This window comes from Pseudophryne corroboree, chromosome 10, assembly GCF_028390025.1.
Source record: "Pseudophryne corroboree isolate aPseCor3 chromosome 10, aPseCor3.hap2, whole genome shotgun sequence".
Classification (NCBI taxonomy): Eukaryota; Metazoa; Chordata; class Amphibia; order Anura; family Myobatrachidae; genus Pseudophryne; species Pseudophryne corroboree.
The window spans coordinates 219,481,794-219,503,104 of NC_086453.1; the positions used below are offsets into that span (position 1 = coordinate 219,481,794).

The 21,311-nt window shown below is 45.8% G+C and overlaps 1 protein-coding gene across 5 annotated transcripts in view; it reads left to right on the forward strand.

The window, feature by feature from the left end:
• PLCH2 (phospholipase C eta 2) overlaps positions 1–21,311 on the forward strand; it is a 1,361,647-nt gene that overhangs the window by 798,583 nt on the left and 541,753 nt on the right. Inside the window, exon 1 of one of the 5 annotated variants that reach the window (XM_063943085.1) lies at positions 12,046–12,177. The exons of the other annotated variants lie outside the window; for them this stretch is intronic. Coding sequence (XP_063799155.1) covers positions 12,117–12,177 — 61 coding nt within the window. The 5' untranslated portion in view covers positions 12,046–12,116. Of the gene's footprint in view, positions 1–12,045; positions 12,178–21,311 lie in introns of those variants that run through there. 5 annotated transcript variants of the gene reach the window in all.

Consider the following 21,311-nt stretch of genomic DNA (forward strand, 5'->3'; position numbering starts at 1 on the left):
TTGGTTTGGGCCCCCACCAAAAAAGAAGCAATCAATCTCTCCTTGCACAAACTGGCTCTACAGAGGCAAGATGTCCACCTCCTCCTCATCGTCCGATTCCTCACCCCTTTCACTGTGTACATCCCCCTCCTCACAGATTATTAATTCGTCCCCACTGGAATCCACCATCTCAGGTCCCTGTGTACTTTCTGGAGGCAATTGCTGGTGTATGTCTCCACGGAGGAATTGATTATAATTCATTTTGATGAACATCATCTTCTCCACATTTTCTGGAAGTAACCTCGTACGCCGATTGCTGACAAGGTGAGCGGCTGCACTAAACACTCTTTCGGAGTACACACTGGAGGGGGGGCAACTTAGGTAAAATAAAGCCAGTTTGTGCAAGGGCCTCCAAATTGCCTCTTTTTCCTGCCAGTATACGTACGGACTGTCTGACATGCCTACTTGGATGTGGTCACTCATATAATCCTCCACCATTCTTTCAATGGTGACAGAATCATATGCAGTGACAGTAGACGACATGTCAGTAATCGTTGGCAGGTCCTTCAGTCTGGACCAGATGTCAGCACTCGCTCCAGACTGCCCTGCATCACCGCCAGCGGGTGGGCTCAGAATTCTTAGCCTTTTCCTCGCACCCCCAGTTGCGGGAGAATGTGAAGGAGGAGCTGTTGACGGGTCACGTTCCGCTTGACTTGACAATTTTCTCACCAGCAGGTCTTTGAACCTCTGCAGTTTTGTGTCTGCCGGAAAAAGAGATACAACGTAGGTTTTAAATCTAGGATCGAGCACGGTGGCCAAAATGTAGTGCTCTGATTTCTACAGATTGACCACCCATGAATCCTGGTTAAGCGAATTAAGGGCTCCATCCACAAGTCCCACATGCCTAGCGGAATCGCTCTGTTTTAGCTCCTCCTTCAATGTCTCCAGCTTCTTCTGCAAAAGCCTGATGAGGGGAATGACCTGACTCAGGCTGGCAGTGTCTGAACTGACTTCACGTGTGGCAAGTTCAAAGGGTTGCAGAACCTTGCACAACGTTGAAATCATTCTCCACTGCGCTTGAGTCAGGTGCATTCCCCCTCCTTTGCCTATATCGTAGGCAGATGTATAGGCTTGAATGGCCTTTTGCTGCTCCTCCATCCTCTGAAGCATATAGAGGGTTGAATTCCACCTCGTTACCACCTCTTGCTTCAGATGATGGCAGGGCAGGTTCAGGACTGTTTGCTGGTGCTCCAGTCTTCGGCACGCGGTGGCTGAATGCCGAAAGTGGCCCGCAATTCTTTGGGCCACCGACATCATCTCTTGCACGCCCCTGTCGTTTTTTAAATAATTCTGCACCACCAAATTCAATGTATGTGCAAAACATGGGACGTGCTGGAATTTGCCCAGATGTAATGCACGCACAATATTGGTGGCATTGTCCGATATCACAAATCCCCAGGAGAGTCCAATTGGGGCAAGCCATTCTGCGATGATGTTCCTCAGTTTCCGTAAGAGGTTGTCAGCTGTGTGCCTCTTATGGAAAGCGGTGATACAAAGCGTAGCCTGCCTAGGAACGAGTTGGCGTTTGCGAGATGCTGCTACTGGTGCCGCCGCTGCTGTTCTTGCTGCGGGAGGCAATACATCTACCCAGTGGGCTGTCACAGTCATATAGTCCTGAGTCTGCCCTGCTGCACTTGTCCACATGTCCGTGGTCAAGTGGACATTGGGTACAACTGCATTTTTTAGGACACTGGTGACTCTTTTTCTGACGTCTGTGTACATTTTCGGTATCGCCTGCCTAGAGAAATGGAACCTAGATGGTATTTGATACCAGAGACACAGTACCTCAATCAAGTCTCTAGTTCCCTGTGAATTAACGGTGGATACCGGAAACACGTTTCTCACCATCCAGGCTGCCAAGGCCTGAGTCATCCGCTTTGCAGCAGGATGACTGCTGTGATATTTCATCTTCCTCGCAAAGGACTGTTGGACAGTCAATTGCTTACTGGAAGTAGTACAAGTGGTCTTCCGACTTCCCCTCTGGGATGACGATCGACTCCTAGCAGCAACAACAGCAGCGCCAGCAGCAGTAGGCGTTACACTCAAGGATGCATCGGAGGAATCACAGGCAGGAGAGGACTCGTCAGACTTGACAGTGACATGGCCTGCAGGACTATTGGCTTTCCTGTGTAATGAGGAAATTGACACTGATGGAGTTGGTGGTGTGGTTTGCAGGAGCTTGGTTACAAGAGGAAGGGATTTAGTGGTCAGTGGACTGCTTCCACTGTCATCCAAAGTTTTTGAACTTGTCACTGACTTCTGATGAATGCGGTCCAGGTGACGTATAAGGGAGGATGTTCCGAGGTGGTTAACGTCCTTACCCCTACTTATTACAGCTTGACAAAGGCAACACACAGCTTGACACCAGTTGTCCGCATTTCTGTTGAAATAATTCCACACCGAAGAGGTGATTTTTTTTGTATTTTCACCAGGCATGTCAATGGCCATATTCGTCCCACGGACAACAGGTGTCTCCCCGGGTGCCTGACTTAAACAAACCACCTCACCATTAGAATCCTCCTTGTCAATTTCCTCCCCAGCGCCAGTAACACCCATATCCTCATCCTGGTGTACTTCAACAGTGACATCTTCAATTTGACTATCAGGAACTGGACTGCGGGTGCTCCTTCCAGCACTTGCAGGGGGTGTGCAAATGGTGGAAGGCGCAAGCTCTTCCCGTCCAGTGTTGGGAAGGTCAGGCATCGCAACCGACACAATTGGACTCTCCTTGGGGATTTGTGATTTAGAAGAACGCACAGTTCTTTGCTGTGCTTTTGCCATCTTAACTCTTTTAAGTTTTCTAGCAGGAGGATGAGTGCTTCCATCCTCAGGTGAAGCTGAACCACTAGCCTTGAACATAGGCCAGGGCCTCAGCCGTTCCTTGCCACTCCGTGTCGTAAATGGCACATTGGTAAGTTTACGCTTCTGCTCAGACGATTTTGATTTAGATTTTTGGGTCATTTTACTGAGCTTTATTTTTTGGGATTTTACATGCTCTCTACTATGACATTGGGCATCGGCCTTGGCAGACGACGTTGATGGAATTTCATCGTCTCGGCCATGACTAGTGGCAGCAGCTTCAGCACGAGGTGGAAGTGGATCTTGATCTTTCCCTATTTTACCCTCCACATTTTTGTTCTCCATTTTTTAATGTGTGGAATTATATGCCATTAATATATCAATAGCAATGGCCTACTATATATATACTGCGCAAAACTGAAATGCACCACAGGTATGGATGGATAGTATACTTGACGACACAGATGTAGGTAGAGCAGTGGACTACTGTACCGTACTGCTATGTATATATAGTTATACTGGTGGTCAGCAAACTGTGCAAAACTGAAATGCACCACAGGTATGGATGGATAGTATACTTGACGACACAGAGGTAGGTAGAGCAGTGGACTACTGTACTGTACTGCTATATATATATATATATATATATATATATAGTTATACTGGTGGTCAGCAAACTGTGCAGAACTGAAATGCACCACAGGTATGGATGGATAGTATACTTGACGACACAGAGGTAGGTAGAGCAGTGGCCTTCTGTACCGTACTGCTATATAGTATATACTGGTGGTCAGCAAACTGTGCAAAACTGAAATGCACCACAGGTATGGATGGATAGTATACTTGACGACACAGAGGTAGGTAGAGCAGTGGACTACTGTACCGTACTGCTATATATATAGTTATACTGGTGGTCAGCAAACTATGCAAAACTGAAATGCACCACAGGTATGGATGGATAGTATACTTGACGACACAGAGGTAGGTAGAGCAGTGTCCTTCTGTACCGTACTGCTATATAGTATATACTGGTGGTCAGCAAACTGTGCAAAACTGAAATGCATCACAGGTATGGATGGATAGTATACTTGACGACACAGAGGTAGGTAGAGCAGTGGACTACTGTACCGTACTGCTATATATATATATATATATATATATATAGTTATACTGGTGGTCAGCAAACTGTGCAAAACTGAAATGCACCACAGGTATGGACGGATAGTATACTTGACGACACAGAGGTAGGTAGAGCAGTGTCCTTCTGTACCGTACTGCTATATAGTATATACTGGTGGTCAGCAAACTGTGCAAGACTGAAATGCACCACAGGGATGGATAGTATACTTGACGACACAGAGGTAGGTAGAGCAGTGGACTACTGTACCGTACTGCTATATATATATATATAGTTATACTGGTGGTCAGCAAACTGTGCAAAACTGAAATGCACCACAGGTATGGATGAATAGTATACTTGACGACACAGAGGTAGGTAGAGCAGTATCCTTCTGTACCGTACTGCTATATAGTATATACTGGTGGTCAGCAAACTGTGCAAAACTGAAATGCACCACAGGTATGGATGGATAGTATACTTGACGACACAGAGGTAGGTAGAGCAGTGGACTACTGTACCGTACTGCTATATATATATATATATATATATATATATATATATATATATATATAGTTATACTGGTGGTCAGCAAACTGTGCAAAACTGAAATGCACCACAGGTATGGATGGATAGTATACTTGACGACACAGAGGTAGGTAGATCAGTGTCCTTCTGTACCATACTGCTATATAGTATATACTGGTGGTCAGCAAACTGTGCAAAACTGAAATGCACCACAGGTATGGATGGATAGTATACTTGACGACACAGAGGTAGGTAGAGCAGTGGACTACTGTACCGCACTGCTATATATATATAGTTATACTGGTGGTCAGCAAACTGTGCAAAACTGAAATGCACCACGGGTATGGATGGATAGTATACTTGACGACACAGAGGTAGGTAGAGCAGTGGCCTTCTGTACCGTACTGCTATATAGTATATACTGGTGGTCAGCAAACTGTGCAAAACTGAAATGCACCACAGGTATGGATGGATAGTATACTTGACGACACAGAGGTAGGTAGAGCAGTGTCCTTCTGTACCGTACTGCTATATAGTATATACTGGTGGTCAGCAAACTGTGCAAAACTGAAATGCACCACAGGTATGGATGGATAGTATACTTGACGACACAGAGGTAGGTAGAGCAGTGGACTACTGTACCGTACTGCTATATATATATATAGTTATACTGGTGGTCAGCAAACTGTGCAAAACTGAAATGCACCACAGGTATGGATGGATAGTATACTTGACGACACAGAGGTAGGTAGAGCAGTATCCTTCTGTACCGTAATGCTATATAGTATATACTGGTGGTCAGCAAACTGTGCAAAACTGAAATGCACCACAGGTATGGATGGATAGTATACTTGACGACACAGAGGTAGGTAGAGCAGTGGACTACTGTACCGTACTGCTATATATATATATATATAATTATACTGGTGGTCAGCAAACTGTGCAAAATTGAAATGCATCACAGGTATGGATGGATAGTATACTTGACGACACAGAGGTAGGTAGAGCAGTGTCCTTCTGTACCGTACTGCTATATAGTATATACTGGTGGTCAGCAAACTGTGCAAAACTGAAATGCACCACAGGTATGGATGGATAGTATACTTGACGACACAGAGGTAGGTAGAGCAGTGGACTACTGTACCGCACTGCTATATATATAGTTATACTGGTGGTCAGCAAACTGTGCAAAACTGAAATGCACCACAGGTATGGATGGATAGTATACTTGACGACACAGAGGTAGGTAGAGCAGTGGCCTTCTGTACCGCACTGCTATATAGTATATACTGGTGGTCAGCAAACTGTGCAAAACTGAAATGCACCACAGGTATGGATGGATAGTATACTTGACGACACAGAGGTAGGTAGAGCAGTGGACTACTGTACCATACTGCTATATATATATATATAGTTATACTGGTGGTCAGCAAAATTCTGCACTGTCCTCCTACTATATACTACAATGCAGCACAGATATGGAGCGTTTTTCTGGCAGAGAACGTGTAATACTGGTGGTCACTGGTCAGCAAAACTCTGCACTGTCCTCCTACTATATAATACTGCTGGTCCCCAGTCCCCACAATAAAGCAATTAGCACACTGAGCACAGATATTTGCAGCACACTGAGCACAGTCAGATATGGAGCGTTTTTCAGGCAGAGAACGTAGATATTTGCACTTGCAGCACACTGAGCACAGATATTTGCAGCACACTGAGCACAGATATTTGCAGCACAATTTGCAGCCCACTGAACATAGAAACTGAGAGGACGCCAGCCACGTCCTCTCACGATCATCTCCAATGCACGATTGAAAAATGGCGGCGACACGCGGCTCCTTATATAGAATACGAATCTCGCGAGAATCCGACCGCGGGATGATGACGTTCGGGCGCCCTCGTGTTAACTGAGCAAGGCAGGAGGATCCGAGTTGCTCGGACCCGTGAAAAAAAAGGTGAAGTTCGGGCGTGTTCGGATCCCGAGGATCCGAACCCGCTCATCACTAATAGTAATTAATGCTAGTGCATGCATGATAATGTGCCAGATTAATGACAGCAATGTACTGTAGAGAATACATCATAATCCTGTGCAGTATAAGGTAACATATGTATAATGTATAATTCAAGTGCACAGTCTAGAACCTGATCCCCAGAGGAGGAGGCCCCCCCAGCCAGTGGGGCCTACCGGTGGTTTCCCCTGTACCCCTGTGGGCCAGTCCGAGCCTGTCCATAGCAGTCTTCATTAGTACTGGACTTACCCCAGACCCATGCTGGGTGCAGAGTTCCGGCTGAAACAGACGTTCTATCTCCATCCGCATGTGAGCACTGAAGTACTCGTGCACATCCACAATACAGCGACACTCCTACAAGATTAAGAGTCCCATGTGATGACACAGTCTCTGCCCAATTACTGCCCAGACATGCCCTTTTAGCAGTTAATGTGATCCGAACAGATAATGTGATGTGGTCGATCAGTATGCACTAGCAGTATCCATCTGTGCATGGATGAATGATCTGGCGCATGCGCAGAAGCCGATTTTATCCCATGGTGCATGGGTAGTAAGCTGGCATACATGGGATCCGTGGGCATTTCGACCCCCCTGGAGGGAGAATAAAATAGTGTGGCTCACGTAGCGCGCCACCATACCCGTAGCGTGGCGAGCGCAGCGAGCCTGCAAGGGGCTCATTTGCGCTCGCCACACTGTCGGTAAGCCGGCGGTCGGGCTCCTGGCGCCAGTATGCTGGCGACCGGCGGGGGGGCAGTGTGCGGCGGCCGGCGGGGGAGCTTCCAGCGGCGGCCGGAGCTGGCAGCGGGAGTGATCTGTGCAGCGGCGGAGGAGGCACTGCAGGTACCATCATCCCCGTAGCTCGCCGCACCGCTCCCCGTCTCCTCACCTCAATTCGACTTGTTTTCAAGTCAGATTGAGTTTGTCGGATAGGGGGCCAAAACCTGTCGGATTTGGCCCCGTTTCCGACAGCAGCAGGCGGATCGGCGTCTATTCCGCCGATCCACCTGCTTTCTGACAAGTCGGGTTTCCCGACTTGTCGGAAAAAATGTGCCCCTATTGAATAGGTCGGAACCCCTTCCAACCTATTCCAGTCGGAAACTGCCGTCTTTCCGACAAGACGGCAGTTTCCGACTCTTATTGAATATAGCCCTTAGGCTGCTGTAGGTTCTGAATGCATAGAAGGGTTGTGCATTACATAGTATGTGGGGTACAATAATAAGTTCCTTCCAGACTGCACGCTGAGAATCTCTCACCACAGTACTTTATATTAATGATATAAGGAGGGAAAAATTATAACCTCAATGACAATGAATAGTTATTCCCCATTTGGTACTCAGGGAGATGAATACATTTGTCTATTCCTAAAGAAAAAAATATTACTAATGGAAAAGATCCTTTCATGAAATGATTTTAAAATGTGGATGTGATATGAATATACAGAGCATATGAGCGGAAAGGGTGATACAAATAATAGTACAAGTCATAGCTTACCCTTCTGAACTCGTACCCACATATTTACGGTACAGTGCCTGCAAAGGGTTGCAAGAGTTAAAGACTCATGAATCAAATACTATTAAAAAGTATATAGTTGGCAAACTCTTAACATGATTTTCAAGGACACTTTGCTGCTAAGCAGATGCCCCCGGGCACATCACACATGGCACTGTCTCGGTGAATCTTGGTTTACTACAATCCCCATTATAACATGCTTGCTGCACCCATGAATTTGATGTCATCCAGGAGCAGAGTATAGTGATTGTCAGAGATGGCGGCCGTAGTGGTGCTCAGTGAGACAGGCTGGCCTTGGCTTTTTGGATGTTCCATTTTCAGATCAGAATGTCTATGTTACAAAAAATATACAAAAAAATCATATTTTTTTAAATAGAATATTAATTAACATGTAAGAAAGCAATTTTCATAGGGGCATATTTATCACCATCCGCATCCAGGATGCGGATGACAGGTGATAAAATCGCCCAGACTCGCACTACGATAATTGATTACATCGCAGGGATGTATCAATTGTCGCATGCAGGAACAGAGCTTGTGGTCGAGCTCTGTCCCTGTGTTGCCTCTTCGCAGCATCATCGGGGTATTTATCGTAAAAAATACCCCGATGTCCTGCTTCACATGCGCCGCCACTGACGACATCGCCGCTACCGCCGCCGCCCACGGACCCTCCCAAGCAGGATAATATACTCACCTGTCCAGGGAGCCGGTCCGCGCTGCTTCAGGAGGCTGCCAGGCGCCGGGTCCTTCTCCTGCGCTGTGACCCCCGGTGCTGTAAAGTGCGCTGCTGTTTTGCAGTGTCACTTTACTGCACCGGGGTCACATTGCAGCATATGGGGGACCCGGCGCCCGGCAGCGCTCACCAGAGCAGCGCGGACCGGCTCCCTGGACAGGTGAGCATGTTTTGGGGTTTTTTTACTTTTTTTTTTTAACACTGTGATCAGCTTGGGTCCCCGCTCAGGGGCAGAGAAAGCTGGGCAAAAGGGTGCTTATCGCAGTGCCGCCCTGTGAACTCACCAGCCTGAGCTGGCGAGATTATCACAGGGCACACTGCGGTATTTTTTCACATTTTTTTTTGTAAATTTGGCCTCATCACATTTCCCATTACAAGTATGGGGAACGCGATGTGGGTTACTAAAAAAATGTGGAAAAAGGGTTTGGAGCCGTTTTTCATGAAAACGGCTCCAAATGCCCTTTAATACATTTAGGTGGTACTAAAATAATGTTAATAAATACACCCATAGTTATCAATTCTTCCGAAAAGGAAAAGTGGAAATGTTGCCTATAGAAACCAGTCATAGTCTTGCCATCATGTTTCTTATATATTCTAGAAAATGATCACTACAGTATAATCTGGTTGCTGAGCCTACAATCTCCCTCCTTACCCACTGTTGACAGCTGTCCCCCCTTACCTTACCGTGCCTGCCATCTCCCTCCTTCTCTACTGAGAGCTGCCTCACTTATCATACTGAGCCTGCTATCTCCCTCCTTGTCCCTGGAAATGGCTGTGTGCCTCATTTACATGCCCCTCACCACCTCTTAATTTGATATCATTACCATAATCTGTAACCAGTAAAAATGCCTATGCACCACTCCACAAGAGGCATAACAGGTAGAGATGGCCATCGCTAAATGATGGGCACTGGATTTACCATTGATTGCAGAGATCCAGATGGTTTCCCTTAATCAATGGTAGCCATGGGCCCAATGGTTTTCTGTTCACACTTGCACTGCAGACAGAGTGCTCTGCTGCAACTGCACTGCAGCGCAGAGCTACTGGGCTGTCAGTCAGCATCCCTGTGCCACACACCACCTATGGCTCCAAGTCCGGCTTACACACATACAATACAACAACTTAATCAGTGTGTGATGGAGCTAGGCTGGCCCACCTCAGTGACTTGACAAGCTGGACTCAGCTGTCAGTCAGCATTCCAGTCCTGCAATGGGCTCTGGATCACTCATAAACAGTAGTTATTCTCTACTCTTGCTGTCCAGCACCAGCCACTGCTGCACATGCGCAGAGCGAACATGTACCGCTCATCATCTGTGATATTAGTGCAGGACAAGACTCTTCAGTGCATGCATGAACCATCGATGCTAAAACGATCGATAGTACGGCATTGCATAGTATAAGACCATTGATTGCTCCTGCATGTTTTTTTCACCCATTGATGGCAACCATTGATGGAGGACACACAGATGGCCATCCCTACCTAGAAGGGGCGTCAGAACATTTAAAGGTTAGGGGGGGCAAGAGAGATCCTCACTTTGGCGCCCCGGTTGTGGAGCTACCAGGAAGAAGGGGGTACTATGAGGATGAAAAGGAGGCAGCACCACTGTGGGGAGGAGGACGCACCATGTAGATGGAAGCCGGAGGCGCTGCGATGGGGGAAGGAGGATCCTGGGACTGCAGCATTGCGCCAGCAAGCACCATCGTGTAGATGACACTGGCCACCGGGACCTCCGGGGAGCTAGCAGGCTCAGCAATAGAAATATTGGGGCCCAGTGCGCACATATCCCTTTACCCCCCCCCCCAACCCCCACCTCGACCCAGCACTCACACATTCCCCCATCCCCTGCCACTTCAATTCCCCTTAGGGGAGCAGGAGAGAGCGAAAGGAGTGAGAGAGAAACAAAGAGGGTGTCAGAGAGAGAGAGAGAGGAGCAAGAGGGAGAGGGTGTTAGGGAGAGAGAGAGAGAGAGAGAGAGAGAGAGATGGGAGGAGCAAGAGAGAGTGTTAGGGAGAGAGGAGCAAGAGGAGAGAGAGTATTAGTGAAAGAAAGAAGAGAGGAGGAGCAAGAGAGAGTGAAGCGAGCAGGAGAGACACTAATCTGAGCACACAGCACAACCACATGTCTCTCATGGAGGAGGGCACTCTCCGGCATTAGGCCACGCCCCCTAATCTCCTGTGAATCGTGGCGCTGCTTTGGGACCAGGAGCCGAGCCTGGTAAGGGGAGGGGGGTGGAGCGCTGCCCCGGTGAACTTGGCCTGGAAGCAGGAGGGGCTGCATACACTGCTGCTGTTGCTCACTGAGGGGTCTATTCATGTACAAAACGAAATCATAATTGCTACTTATCACTATACATCGCATCGATGCGATGTATAGCCGTGATAAGTAGCAATTCATGTATACTTACCCTTCCGACGATGCGCTGCGGTGTCTGGGGCTCCCACGGTGACGTCTTCTCCGGCGGTCCCTCTCTGCGATGCGCGGGGTCCAGCGACGGGTCCCTTTGCGCATGCGCAGCTTGATGACCTCCCGGCAGGCCGCAGTGGTTGCTGGGAGGTCGGGGGGCGGAGCCAGCGCGAGGTGCAGAGCAGCGATCAGGGAAGCATTGAGCTTCCCTGACGTCTCCGCACCGCAGTTCAGGTTCGCCATCTTCTGACGGCGTAACCTGAACTCCATGGAGAAGCGGAAAGCAGAGCTTTCCGCACCTTCATGAATCGCACTCACCATACAAAGGTATGGTGATGCGATTCAGGCACAGAGCGGGGGTACCGCTGGAGAAGTCAGTGACTTCTCCACGGTAACCGGCTCTGTGAATTGCGGTAAGCAGAGAAAAGCCCCGTTTACCGCAAAACAGGGCTTTTCTCTGCTTCATGAATAGACCCCATAGTGCTCAATCCCTGCACAGTGCAATACTCAGAGGTTGTGATGTGTGATCTTTCAGCTGACCACACATCGTTCCTCCTGTATGTCGGTGCCTCTCATGTTTTGAGGGGGGCGAGCTGCCCCCTTGCCCCACCCATTCCGACGCCTAGGGAGCTAATTCTGTGTTGGGAGCAAATAAAAAAGACAAGTAACTTTGCATCTTGGTTAAACCTTGTTGCACTGCAAGTGGGGCAGATGTAAAATGTGTAGAGATAGTTAGATTTGGGTGGGGAGTGTCCAGACTCAAATCTAAACTGCAGTATAAAAATAAAGCTGTCCAGCAGTTGTGTGCTACATGTAAAAGCAGCCAGTATTTACCCTGCTACATGTATATTCCTATATATCTGTATCACTGTCACTTTAACTACCTCTACTCCCTCCCAGTGAGGTCAGCAGCTGCCCACATGGTGATTGGGGGAAAATGCTGGTGGTGGGCCTACAGGCTTCCATTTACAGAGAAGCATGGTTCAATATACTATGTGCATTGGTTTGATGAGAGTTAAAAAGCGTATTTGCAGTGAAGGTAAGAACATAAGCACAAATCATTCCCATAAACAATGTGTTGTGTTACATTCAAAGTCACCTTTACTGTGACTAGACAGGTATAGGCCATATAAGACCACAGTAATATGTACATCTGGAAATTAAGTTATTGATGGGTACTTGGAAGCAGATTTCTTTACCCTGGGGAAATCGGACCTCACTATGACTGTCGTGTTGTAGGAGGCAAATTCAGTGAGGTACATTCTGTGTCCGCCTCGGTGGACCTCGGAGAACTACAATCCCCTGGTCATGCACTACAAAATGGGACAAATATTTTCTAGGCTTGGTCTTTACTGGCTCTGTCCCTGGAAAGTAGGGACAACTGGCAGCTTTATATTTATATATATATATATATATATATATATATATATATATATATATATATATATATATATATTACCATGCTATTCCTTGAAACCAGGACACTCATGAATTACACAAGTCCTGTAGCTGTCTGATTTCAAGTCTGCATGCAGCACATCTGGTTTCAATCAGTCACAGAGCCTGTGTGATTCTTGAGTGTCCTGGTTTAAAGGGATAGTATGGTAAATATATTTAATATTTGTTTGTGTATATGTATTTTTACACAATTGTGCTGTGTTATTTTAACTTACTTTGCTGAATTCTGATAGAGTAGAATTGTGCAGTAGTTTTATGTATGCTGCAGCACATTGTAATTTCTTTGTGTCCTCAGTGGCTGTGAATGTAATGCTCCAGAAACCCATGAATGACTGGTACTGCATGGTTGCACAGCAGTTAGGGTCAGGGCTGCCAAGAGAAATCCTGGGCCTCGGTACAGTAACTTTCCGGGGTCCCCCTGCAGGGGTGTGGCCACACCCTGTTAGTTGCAAAGCTAGCACACGAGAAGTACCGACTCACAGGTACATGGCATACCTCCCAGCAGTTGGGACAAAAGTGTTCACTATTAGGATGGTGGGTCAGTCACATAAAAGCTGCAATGGTTGCAGAGCGCATTCCCTGGAACCCCATCATTTTGTGAAAGTGGATCCTCCATTGTAATTTTGGGATAAAGGATGCGCTATAGCGTGTAAGTGCAATCACTGTGTATATATATATATATATATATATATATATATACACACACACACACACACACACACACACACACACACACACACACACACACTATATTCAGAAATGTCTATTACTATGATAAACTGGAATGTTGACTTACCAGAATATATTGTTACATTAGTAAGTCCCGAGAGTGCTACAGTATTTCTTCTTATACTACCTGTCGTCAGGACATTGGTATATGCATGCAGCAAACTCATTGCCATTTGACATGTGTGGAGATTTACATGGCTGATCTGGTAACACTGCTCCTGCCAACATTGCATTCTTTCCAGATGTCTTCTAAAAAGTTCTTCGTAAGAACCATATGTGAAATCATAAGTAGCTCTTGTGGTTCTTTTCCAAAGATTCAAGCAATAATTAATACACTCTTATCTTAACTAGAACATCTATAAAAAGCTGAGCTGTTGTGGGCGAAAAGGGCTTAAAATCTGCTGGTTCAGAGCATAACTCTCTGGCCAGCATTGCCTGGGGACTTTTAGGGTTCTATGTACTAAAGGGGGGTACACACAGAAAGATCTGTGCTTAAATTCTAAGCAATCTGACTAGATTGCTTAGACCAGAGGTTCTCAAACTCGGTCCTCGGGGGCACACACAGTGCATGTTTTGCAGGTCTCCTCACAGAATCACAAGTGAAATAATTAGCTCCACCTGTGGACCTTTTAAAATGTGTCAGTGAGTAATTAATACACCTGTGCACCTGCTGGGTTACCTGCAAAACATGCACTGTGTGTGCCCCCGAGGACCGAGTTTGAGAACCTGTGGCTTAGACGTTAAGCACGGTTCTTTCCGTGTGTATGCCCCACAGCGATCGTGGGTGCTAGATTGGCCTGGCACAACGCAGCACATCGCTCATTTCACCGCTGGGTGAAATGAGTGCCCCCCCCCCCCCCATCATCACTCAGCACACATTGCGCTGTGGGGGTCATTCCGAGTTGATCGCACGGGCAGCACAAAGTTGCTACGTGCGTTCAACTAGACGCCGCCTATGGGGGAGTGTATATCTGCATAGCAGGGCTGCGAGCGCTTGTGCAGCCTTGCTATGCAGAAAAAGTTTCCTGTAAAAGAAGACCAGGGTAAGAGTTACTTACCCTGTGCGATCGATCCAGCGATGCAGGTCCCAGAATTGACGTCAGACATCCGCCCTCCAAACACCTGGACACGCCTGTGTTCGCCGAACCACTCCCGAAAATGGTCAGTTTTGACCCCCTGGAACGCCTTCCTCCTCTCAATCTTCTTGGGGTCGCCGCTGTGACCGCTTTTGTCATTAGTGGCGTCGCCTGCACAATGTGGCCGCCGCGCATGCGCAGAACCGACCCGTTCGTACCGCTGCGACAAACAGCAGCGTGCGAACGGGCCGGAATGACCCCCTGTGTGCTGAGCGGGGGAGAGATGTGTGCTGAGCGGTCTGTGATAGATCACTCAGCACACATCTCTGGGTCCATCACCCTGTGTGTACTGGTCATGAGACTTTGAGAGAGCGAAAGTAGACATAGATAAAGTACCACCTGTCATTTTCAAACACAGCATGTAAAATTGCAGTTAGGAGCTGATTGGTTGGTACTTTATCTCCGTCCACTTTATCTCTCTCCAAGGCTTAGTACATAGACCCCCTGGGTATAGGTCCATGGGTCGACTTAACTTAGTCAACAGTCATTAGGCCGACCACTGAAGGTCGACGTGGGCATTATGTCGACATGCAATAGGTCGACATGGGTATTAGGTTGACAGGTGAAAAGGCCGACATGAGTTTTTGGACTGTTTTTGGTGTCGTTTTCTTCATAAAGTGATAGGGAACCCCAATTATTGTAACGTGTCCCCTCACATGGCTCGCTTCGCTCATCATAGGTTACTGTTATGATCGTAGTCCACGTGGATCGTCAAGTATGGAAAAATCCCCCCCCCCCCCAAAAAAAAAAACCATGTGAAAAACCCATGTCGACCTTTTGACCTATTGACCATGTCGACATAAGCTGTGTCGACCTAACGACCGTATCCTGACCCCCTAATCCTTGTGGATTTTGTCTACGTAAAATATGTATTGTTTTGTTTCTCACATATTGAATTATTAAAATCACAGAAACAAATATACTTTTTTTGAAGTCTCCCCTTTTACATACAGCCTCTGTTGCAAACCCAGAAAATGATCCCAAAGGGTGATTCTCCAGAAAGTGAACATAAAGTTCTGTGCATCATACGCTTTTAATATTCTTTTTTCCTTTTAAACTGGTCTGTTAAGAAATTGTTGTTATATAAAAACGGAATTGCTTAGTAGCAATGTCTTACCCTATAACTTGGGAATTGCTTAGTAGCAATGTCTTACCCTATAACTTGGGAATTGCTTAGTAGCAATGTCTTACCCTACAACTTGGGAATTGCTTAGTAGCAATGTCTTACCCTATAACTTGGGAATTGCTTAGTAGCAATGTCTTACCCTATAACTTGGTAATTGCTTAGTAGCAATGTCTTAGCCTATAACTTGGGAATTGCTTAGTAGCAATGTCTTACTCTACAACTTGGGAATTGCTTAGTAGCAATGTCTTACCCTATAACTTGGTAATTGCTTAGTAGCAATGTCTTACTCTATAACTTAAGACCCAGTGTCTGTGTCATTAAGTGTGTGTGTGTCAGTGTTTGTATCAGTAAGATGTGTCTGTGACATGTCAGTAAGTGGTATCTGTCAGTAAGAGGTGTCCATGTCAGTAAGGCAGTGTGTGTGCAGCTATGGGGTCAGTGTGTGTGTGTGTGTGTGTGTGTGTGTGTGTGTGTGTGTGTGTGTGTGTGAAATTGCATGCAGTTGAGGGAGGGGGGACCTACGCTGATGGTCTAAATCTGCCTCTGGATGTGGGTACAGCAAATTGCTGTAGCGGGAGGAGCAGGCACACACACAATGGACATAACCAGGGGGGTTAGTTTTGATAAGAGGGCCCCACTATCTAAAGTACCCCAGGCCCCCTGAAGGCTTAATCCGGCCCTGCCAGGAATGCCCACTTAATGAAAAGAGTGATCTGTCAAAAGTCAGATCAGTACATAAGTGCTTGTAGTCTCCATCTGTGTATGTCGGCGGTGTGACAGTGCGCCTTGTGCGGCCTACGAGCACATGACATCATGCAGAGGGGCTTGGGCCCCCAGTACCAGGAAGTGCAGCCCTGCACAGACTGCAGGGTGCGACATGGAGTGTCCAATGGATGCGCGGGTTACGGTCGTTGGGTCGACACAACTTAGGTCAACAATGCCATTAGGATCCACATGCATTAGGTCGACATGGTCGACAGGTCAAAAGGTCGACATGAGTTTTTTATAAAAAAAAAAATCCATACGTAACGATCCACGTGGACTACGATTGGAACCGTAATATGTGCCAAGCGAAGCGATCCATGTGAGGGGACACGGTGCACTAATTTGGGCTCCCCTCACTTTACGGAGAAAACGACACCAAAAAACAGTCAAAAACCTCATGTCGACTTTTTGACCTGTCGACTTAGTAAATGTCGACCTATTGTCCCTGTCGACCTAATGCATGTCGACTTTCCATGGTCGATCTAAGTTGTGTCTATCCAGCGACCCATACCCCTGTGCGACGGCACCACTCGCACACCCCAAGTTGTACGTATGCATGCTATGGCAGGAGTACAGTCTGCTATTGCTTTCTGCAGCGTGTGTCGATGTCTGCGGGATCCATTTGCATTTGAACTCACAATCAGGCCCATTTAATATGTTTCACAGAGAGAAAAAAATATATACTCCTTTTAAATGCATCAAACCCTTATGAATTTATCTGTCGTGACATTTATGAGAATACATATGTCAATCCTCTTATCTACGATAATGGAGCTGCAGAATGAGTGTTATTCCTGTCGTCATATAAAAAGCTTTCCTGGTGACAATCATAAAATATAATAATACTTTGTATGACCAATGGCAGTACATTTAAAATATTGAAGAAAAAAAAAAAATAACACAAATTCGCTTGGGTCTACTATGGTATGCCGGTGCTCGGCATACCAACACCGGGTTCCCGATCGCCGGTATACTGGCAGCAGGGCGAGCGCAAAAGTGTCCCTTGCGGGCTCGCTGTGCTCGCCAAGCTGCAGGCACGTGCGGGTACGGTGGCGCGCTGCGTGTGCCGTGCTATTTAATGTCCCTCCAGGGGTGTCGTGGACACCCCAAGAGGGAAAATAGTTGTCGGTATGTCAGTTGTCTGCATTATCAGTGTCACCAGCCATTGCTGAATGCATTATCAGTGTCATCAGCAATATATTTCTCTTTTCATTGTAACCTACCCAACGTTGTTATTGGCAAGCAAGTATTTGTAACTTTCTTAGCACAGTGTAATATTTTGACCTCTCCACACCCCCCTAGCCCACTGTAATACCCCCACCCCTCCACTACTCCTATTCTACCCAGGGCACTGTAATATTCACAACTGCAAAAATCCAGCCCATCTTTGAGGGTTCCCCACAATTTATTTGGAATGCCATTTTTATTTTCCACCTGGTAAGTCCTCAATTATTTTAGGGGCAGATTCAGTTGGCCATGAACTGCTGAACTCTCATTGCACGTTTTTCCATGCGTTACAGTTGGCAGATGCTGTTTGCACAGCTTCTCTTCTTTCCTCTGGCTGCTTACTGACCGCTTTGCAGATTTAAGGTGACCATTACATTGTGACACTTTTAGTTTTAAGGGTGCTGGGCTGGCAGAAATTGCACAGTCTGGACACTGCACCTCCTAAGTAGAGGGGCCCACTGTGATTTACTTAGCATTGCAGTGGGCTGTCTAACACTGCCTTCCCAGTAAACAGTATTCAGAGATCAGAACCTATGGACGTATTGTACTTCTAGTCATATACAGTAAGCAGTGTGACTACTTGACCAACAATTTGAAAAAGTGTTTAAATGCAAAAATATGACTTAGAAATAGTTTTCTATGTGTATTTGTTTAGTAAGTTGAAAACTGTGTTGGGTAGTGAAGCTCACTTTGTGGGCTGCCCTATACAGTATAACACGAACAGACATTATCTGCACTCGAGTACAGGAAATCTATGGGGAAATATGTGCATAATTGTAGCCCTTATACAGCATAAAATATAATGTAATGCTGTTTGTTTTTTCCCCTAACATACTGTATGTACAGTTGTGTAAAACAGAGTTTCCCAAAAGTCTGCCATTACAGTGCAGATTTTATGGATATCCATGCTCGAGTCCGGATGGTTAAATCAAATTGACTGAGGTTCTAATTATGTCATCTGTGCTCAAGTATGGATATCCTTAAAACCTGGACTGTTATGGTGGAGTTTGGGAAAGTCTGGTGTAAGAGTAGTGCAACGCAGTATATTTTCACTGGTGCACTTTTAGCTGATAGAACTGTGCGTGACTTGTTAGGTGCACACTAGGGGTGGCCAGAATATTGTACTCTGTGATCTACTCAAATAACAGAAGTCCTTTTGCAATCTTCCGTAGGACATAATGTCATATTTATTAGATTAACTAGGCAGTGAAATGGAAAATAGCAAATCCCTCCAGTATAACCTTGTACAAAACCCATTCAGTAACAAGACGGAAACCTTATTACAGTGTCACCCATGTAATCCAGATCTGCTCTGCACAAGGTAAGTCAGTGTACAAACCCAGAATAAATAATGGAAATCAGAAGGTGATATTGGTAAGCGAGATTAGTGATTGGCATCTAATGCATTCATTATACAACCTATGCATAATGCTGCAAAGTAGTAGATCAAGTGCTGACCTCTAGCATGCCCTGCGTTATTTATAAAACGCATCAGTTCCAACATTGACTTTAATCTATTGCTGTGCTGGAGCACCTGAATCCATCTAGTAGGTAGATTCCCCTCTTACACATGGGGACACTTAGGGATATGCAGAGAGAAAATCCTATTTATCTGGTCAAACAGAACAAGCTGACCTTGCAGTGGTCCTTTATAGTCAGCAAACTGTAGCCACCCTGCGGTATACTGGGAGATCACAGTCGCCTGTTTTAGCAACACGCTCTGATGTACACAGTGATTTTATTACTGTGATGTTATATGGGTAAACACTATATAATTACACCGTGGCAGCCCTTTTATTGACTTCAGATTGTTGCCTCCATAAATGTTTAATTATGGAAACAGTAAAACTATTGATTTGCAAAATGCTCTTAGGATTGGTGTAATCTACCACAAGGCAGTAGTTTGACATGAATCCTCTTCCTCAGAAGGCTTGCTGTTACTTAGGGAATTACATCTAGAGTTTTGGTTCCGTATAATATCATTTATTGGCTTTCCGTTCTTACAGTGCAATATGTGGCAAAGCCATGACTCAGAACAAGCCAGTGATTGCAGTTATATTTTCCCATGATTGTGAAACATGACAAGTCCGTCATGATTGGTGTGCACTAAATTTCCATTGACAACATGACAAGTCCGTCATGATTGGTGTGCACTAAATTTCCATTGACAACATGACAAGTCCGTTATGATTGGTGTGCACTAAATTTCCATTGACAACATGACAAGTCCGTTATGATTGGTGTGCACTAAATTTCCATTGACAGTCTACACTGTGCACTCATACACTTCACAGTGAATTTAATAAGGTGCGGGGTTCTAAAAGTGGAGTTGTTGCCATTAACAAGCAATCATCTTAAAATTAAGATGAAAGGTAATAAGAGCACATGGTTGCCGCCGGTTAAAGAACTTCCGATATTACCACTTCCTGATTTTAAAATGAAACGATAAAGTTATTCAAAGTTTTTGAACAATAAAAAGGAATCGTAGGGAACAATCTCCATCCTTGACACTCTAAGCCCGTAACGCGTTGGAGAGAGAGACGGAGGAAGGAGACGCGGGAGTGACGTCATCATCGAGCGCCCAGTAGACTAGCGCACTCTGACATCGTCAGCCTGCGGGAGGGAACCAGAGCCGGAAACCACGAGTGAGCCGCGGCCAGCGGTTCACGAGAGGTAGGGTCAGCAGGGACAGTTAGGTTGGGACTCTTGTACGAAGAGTCTAAACCCGGACAACAAAATTGGAACCCTCAATACTCTGCAATACATTATGTACCTCCAAAATACCTCAATAAAAGAGCTGTAAACATTTTATTTAATACTTTTTTTATTACAGGTATGAGCGGCTAATATCAATTAAGCGCTTCCTTTTTAGATATAAAATCATGTTCTGCCTACCATTAGTCTGGTGCATGCTAGAATGGGATTGCTTGCTATGGGTAATATCTCCGGAGTTGTCAAGCTGATTCCCAAACTCTGTCCTCAAAGCACCCTAACAGTCCAGATTTTAAGGATATCCATGGCCGAGCATGGATGGTTACATCAAATTGGCTGAGGTACTAATTAAGTCACCTGTGCCCAAGTATGGATATCCTTAAAGCCTGGACTGTTAGGGTGAGTACCGACTTTGAGAACCTCTGTCTTAGACTGAGCCGACAGCCAGGATGTCGGTTTATATGAATGTAATTTTTAGTGTCGTCAACTAAATCCTTTCTCCTCACCATGAGGATAAACTAGCACCTGTTACAGTAGTCGTGTGTCTTCCTCTAGGTTATCACAATTAAGCTTACTATGTAACTATGATTACAATAGGACAGTCCCAAATTGAGGGCTCAGGCCTGCCTCCCCTTTTGATTGGCCAGGCAGATGGGACTATAAATCACACTCACTGCTGTGTTGCATAGCATCCTGTTGTCCTTTTTCTTATGGAAAATATTTTAGGAGGCTTGTTTTAAGGGATGTGATTTATTTATTTTACAAGTTTCACCAAATGTTTTTCAAAGTGGATCCACAATCCCTAAATAAATAGGTGCAGAGTGAATATTTGAATTAATCCTGCAGTTCCCAAAGCCATATAGTGGGTGTGCACAATAACGGGGATATTATTAGCACTTGTACATGTAATCCTCAGTGGTGTAGATATTGGAGATGTACAGTATGCTGTGATCACTCTGTTTTCATTTGTAGTAGCTGCCCCCATAGATTCCAGTGAAGACTGTTAAATTATGAAATGTA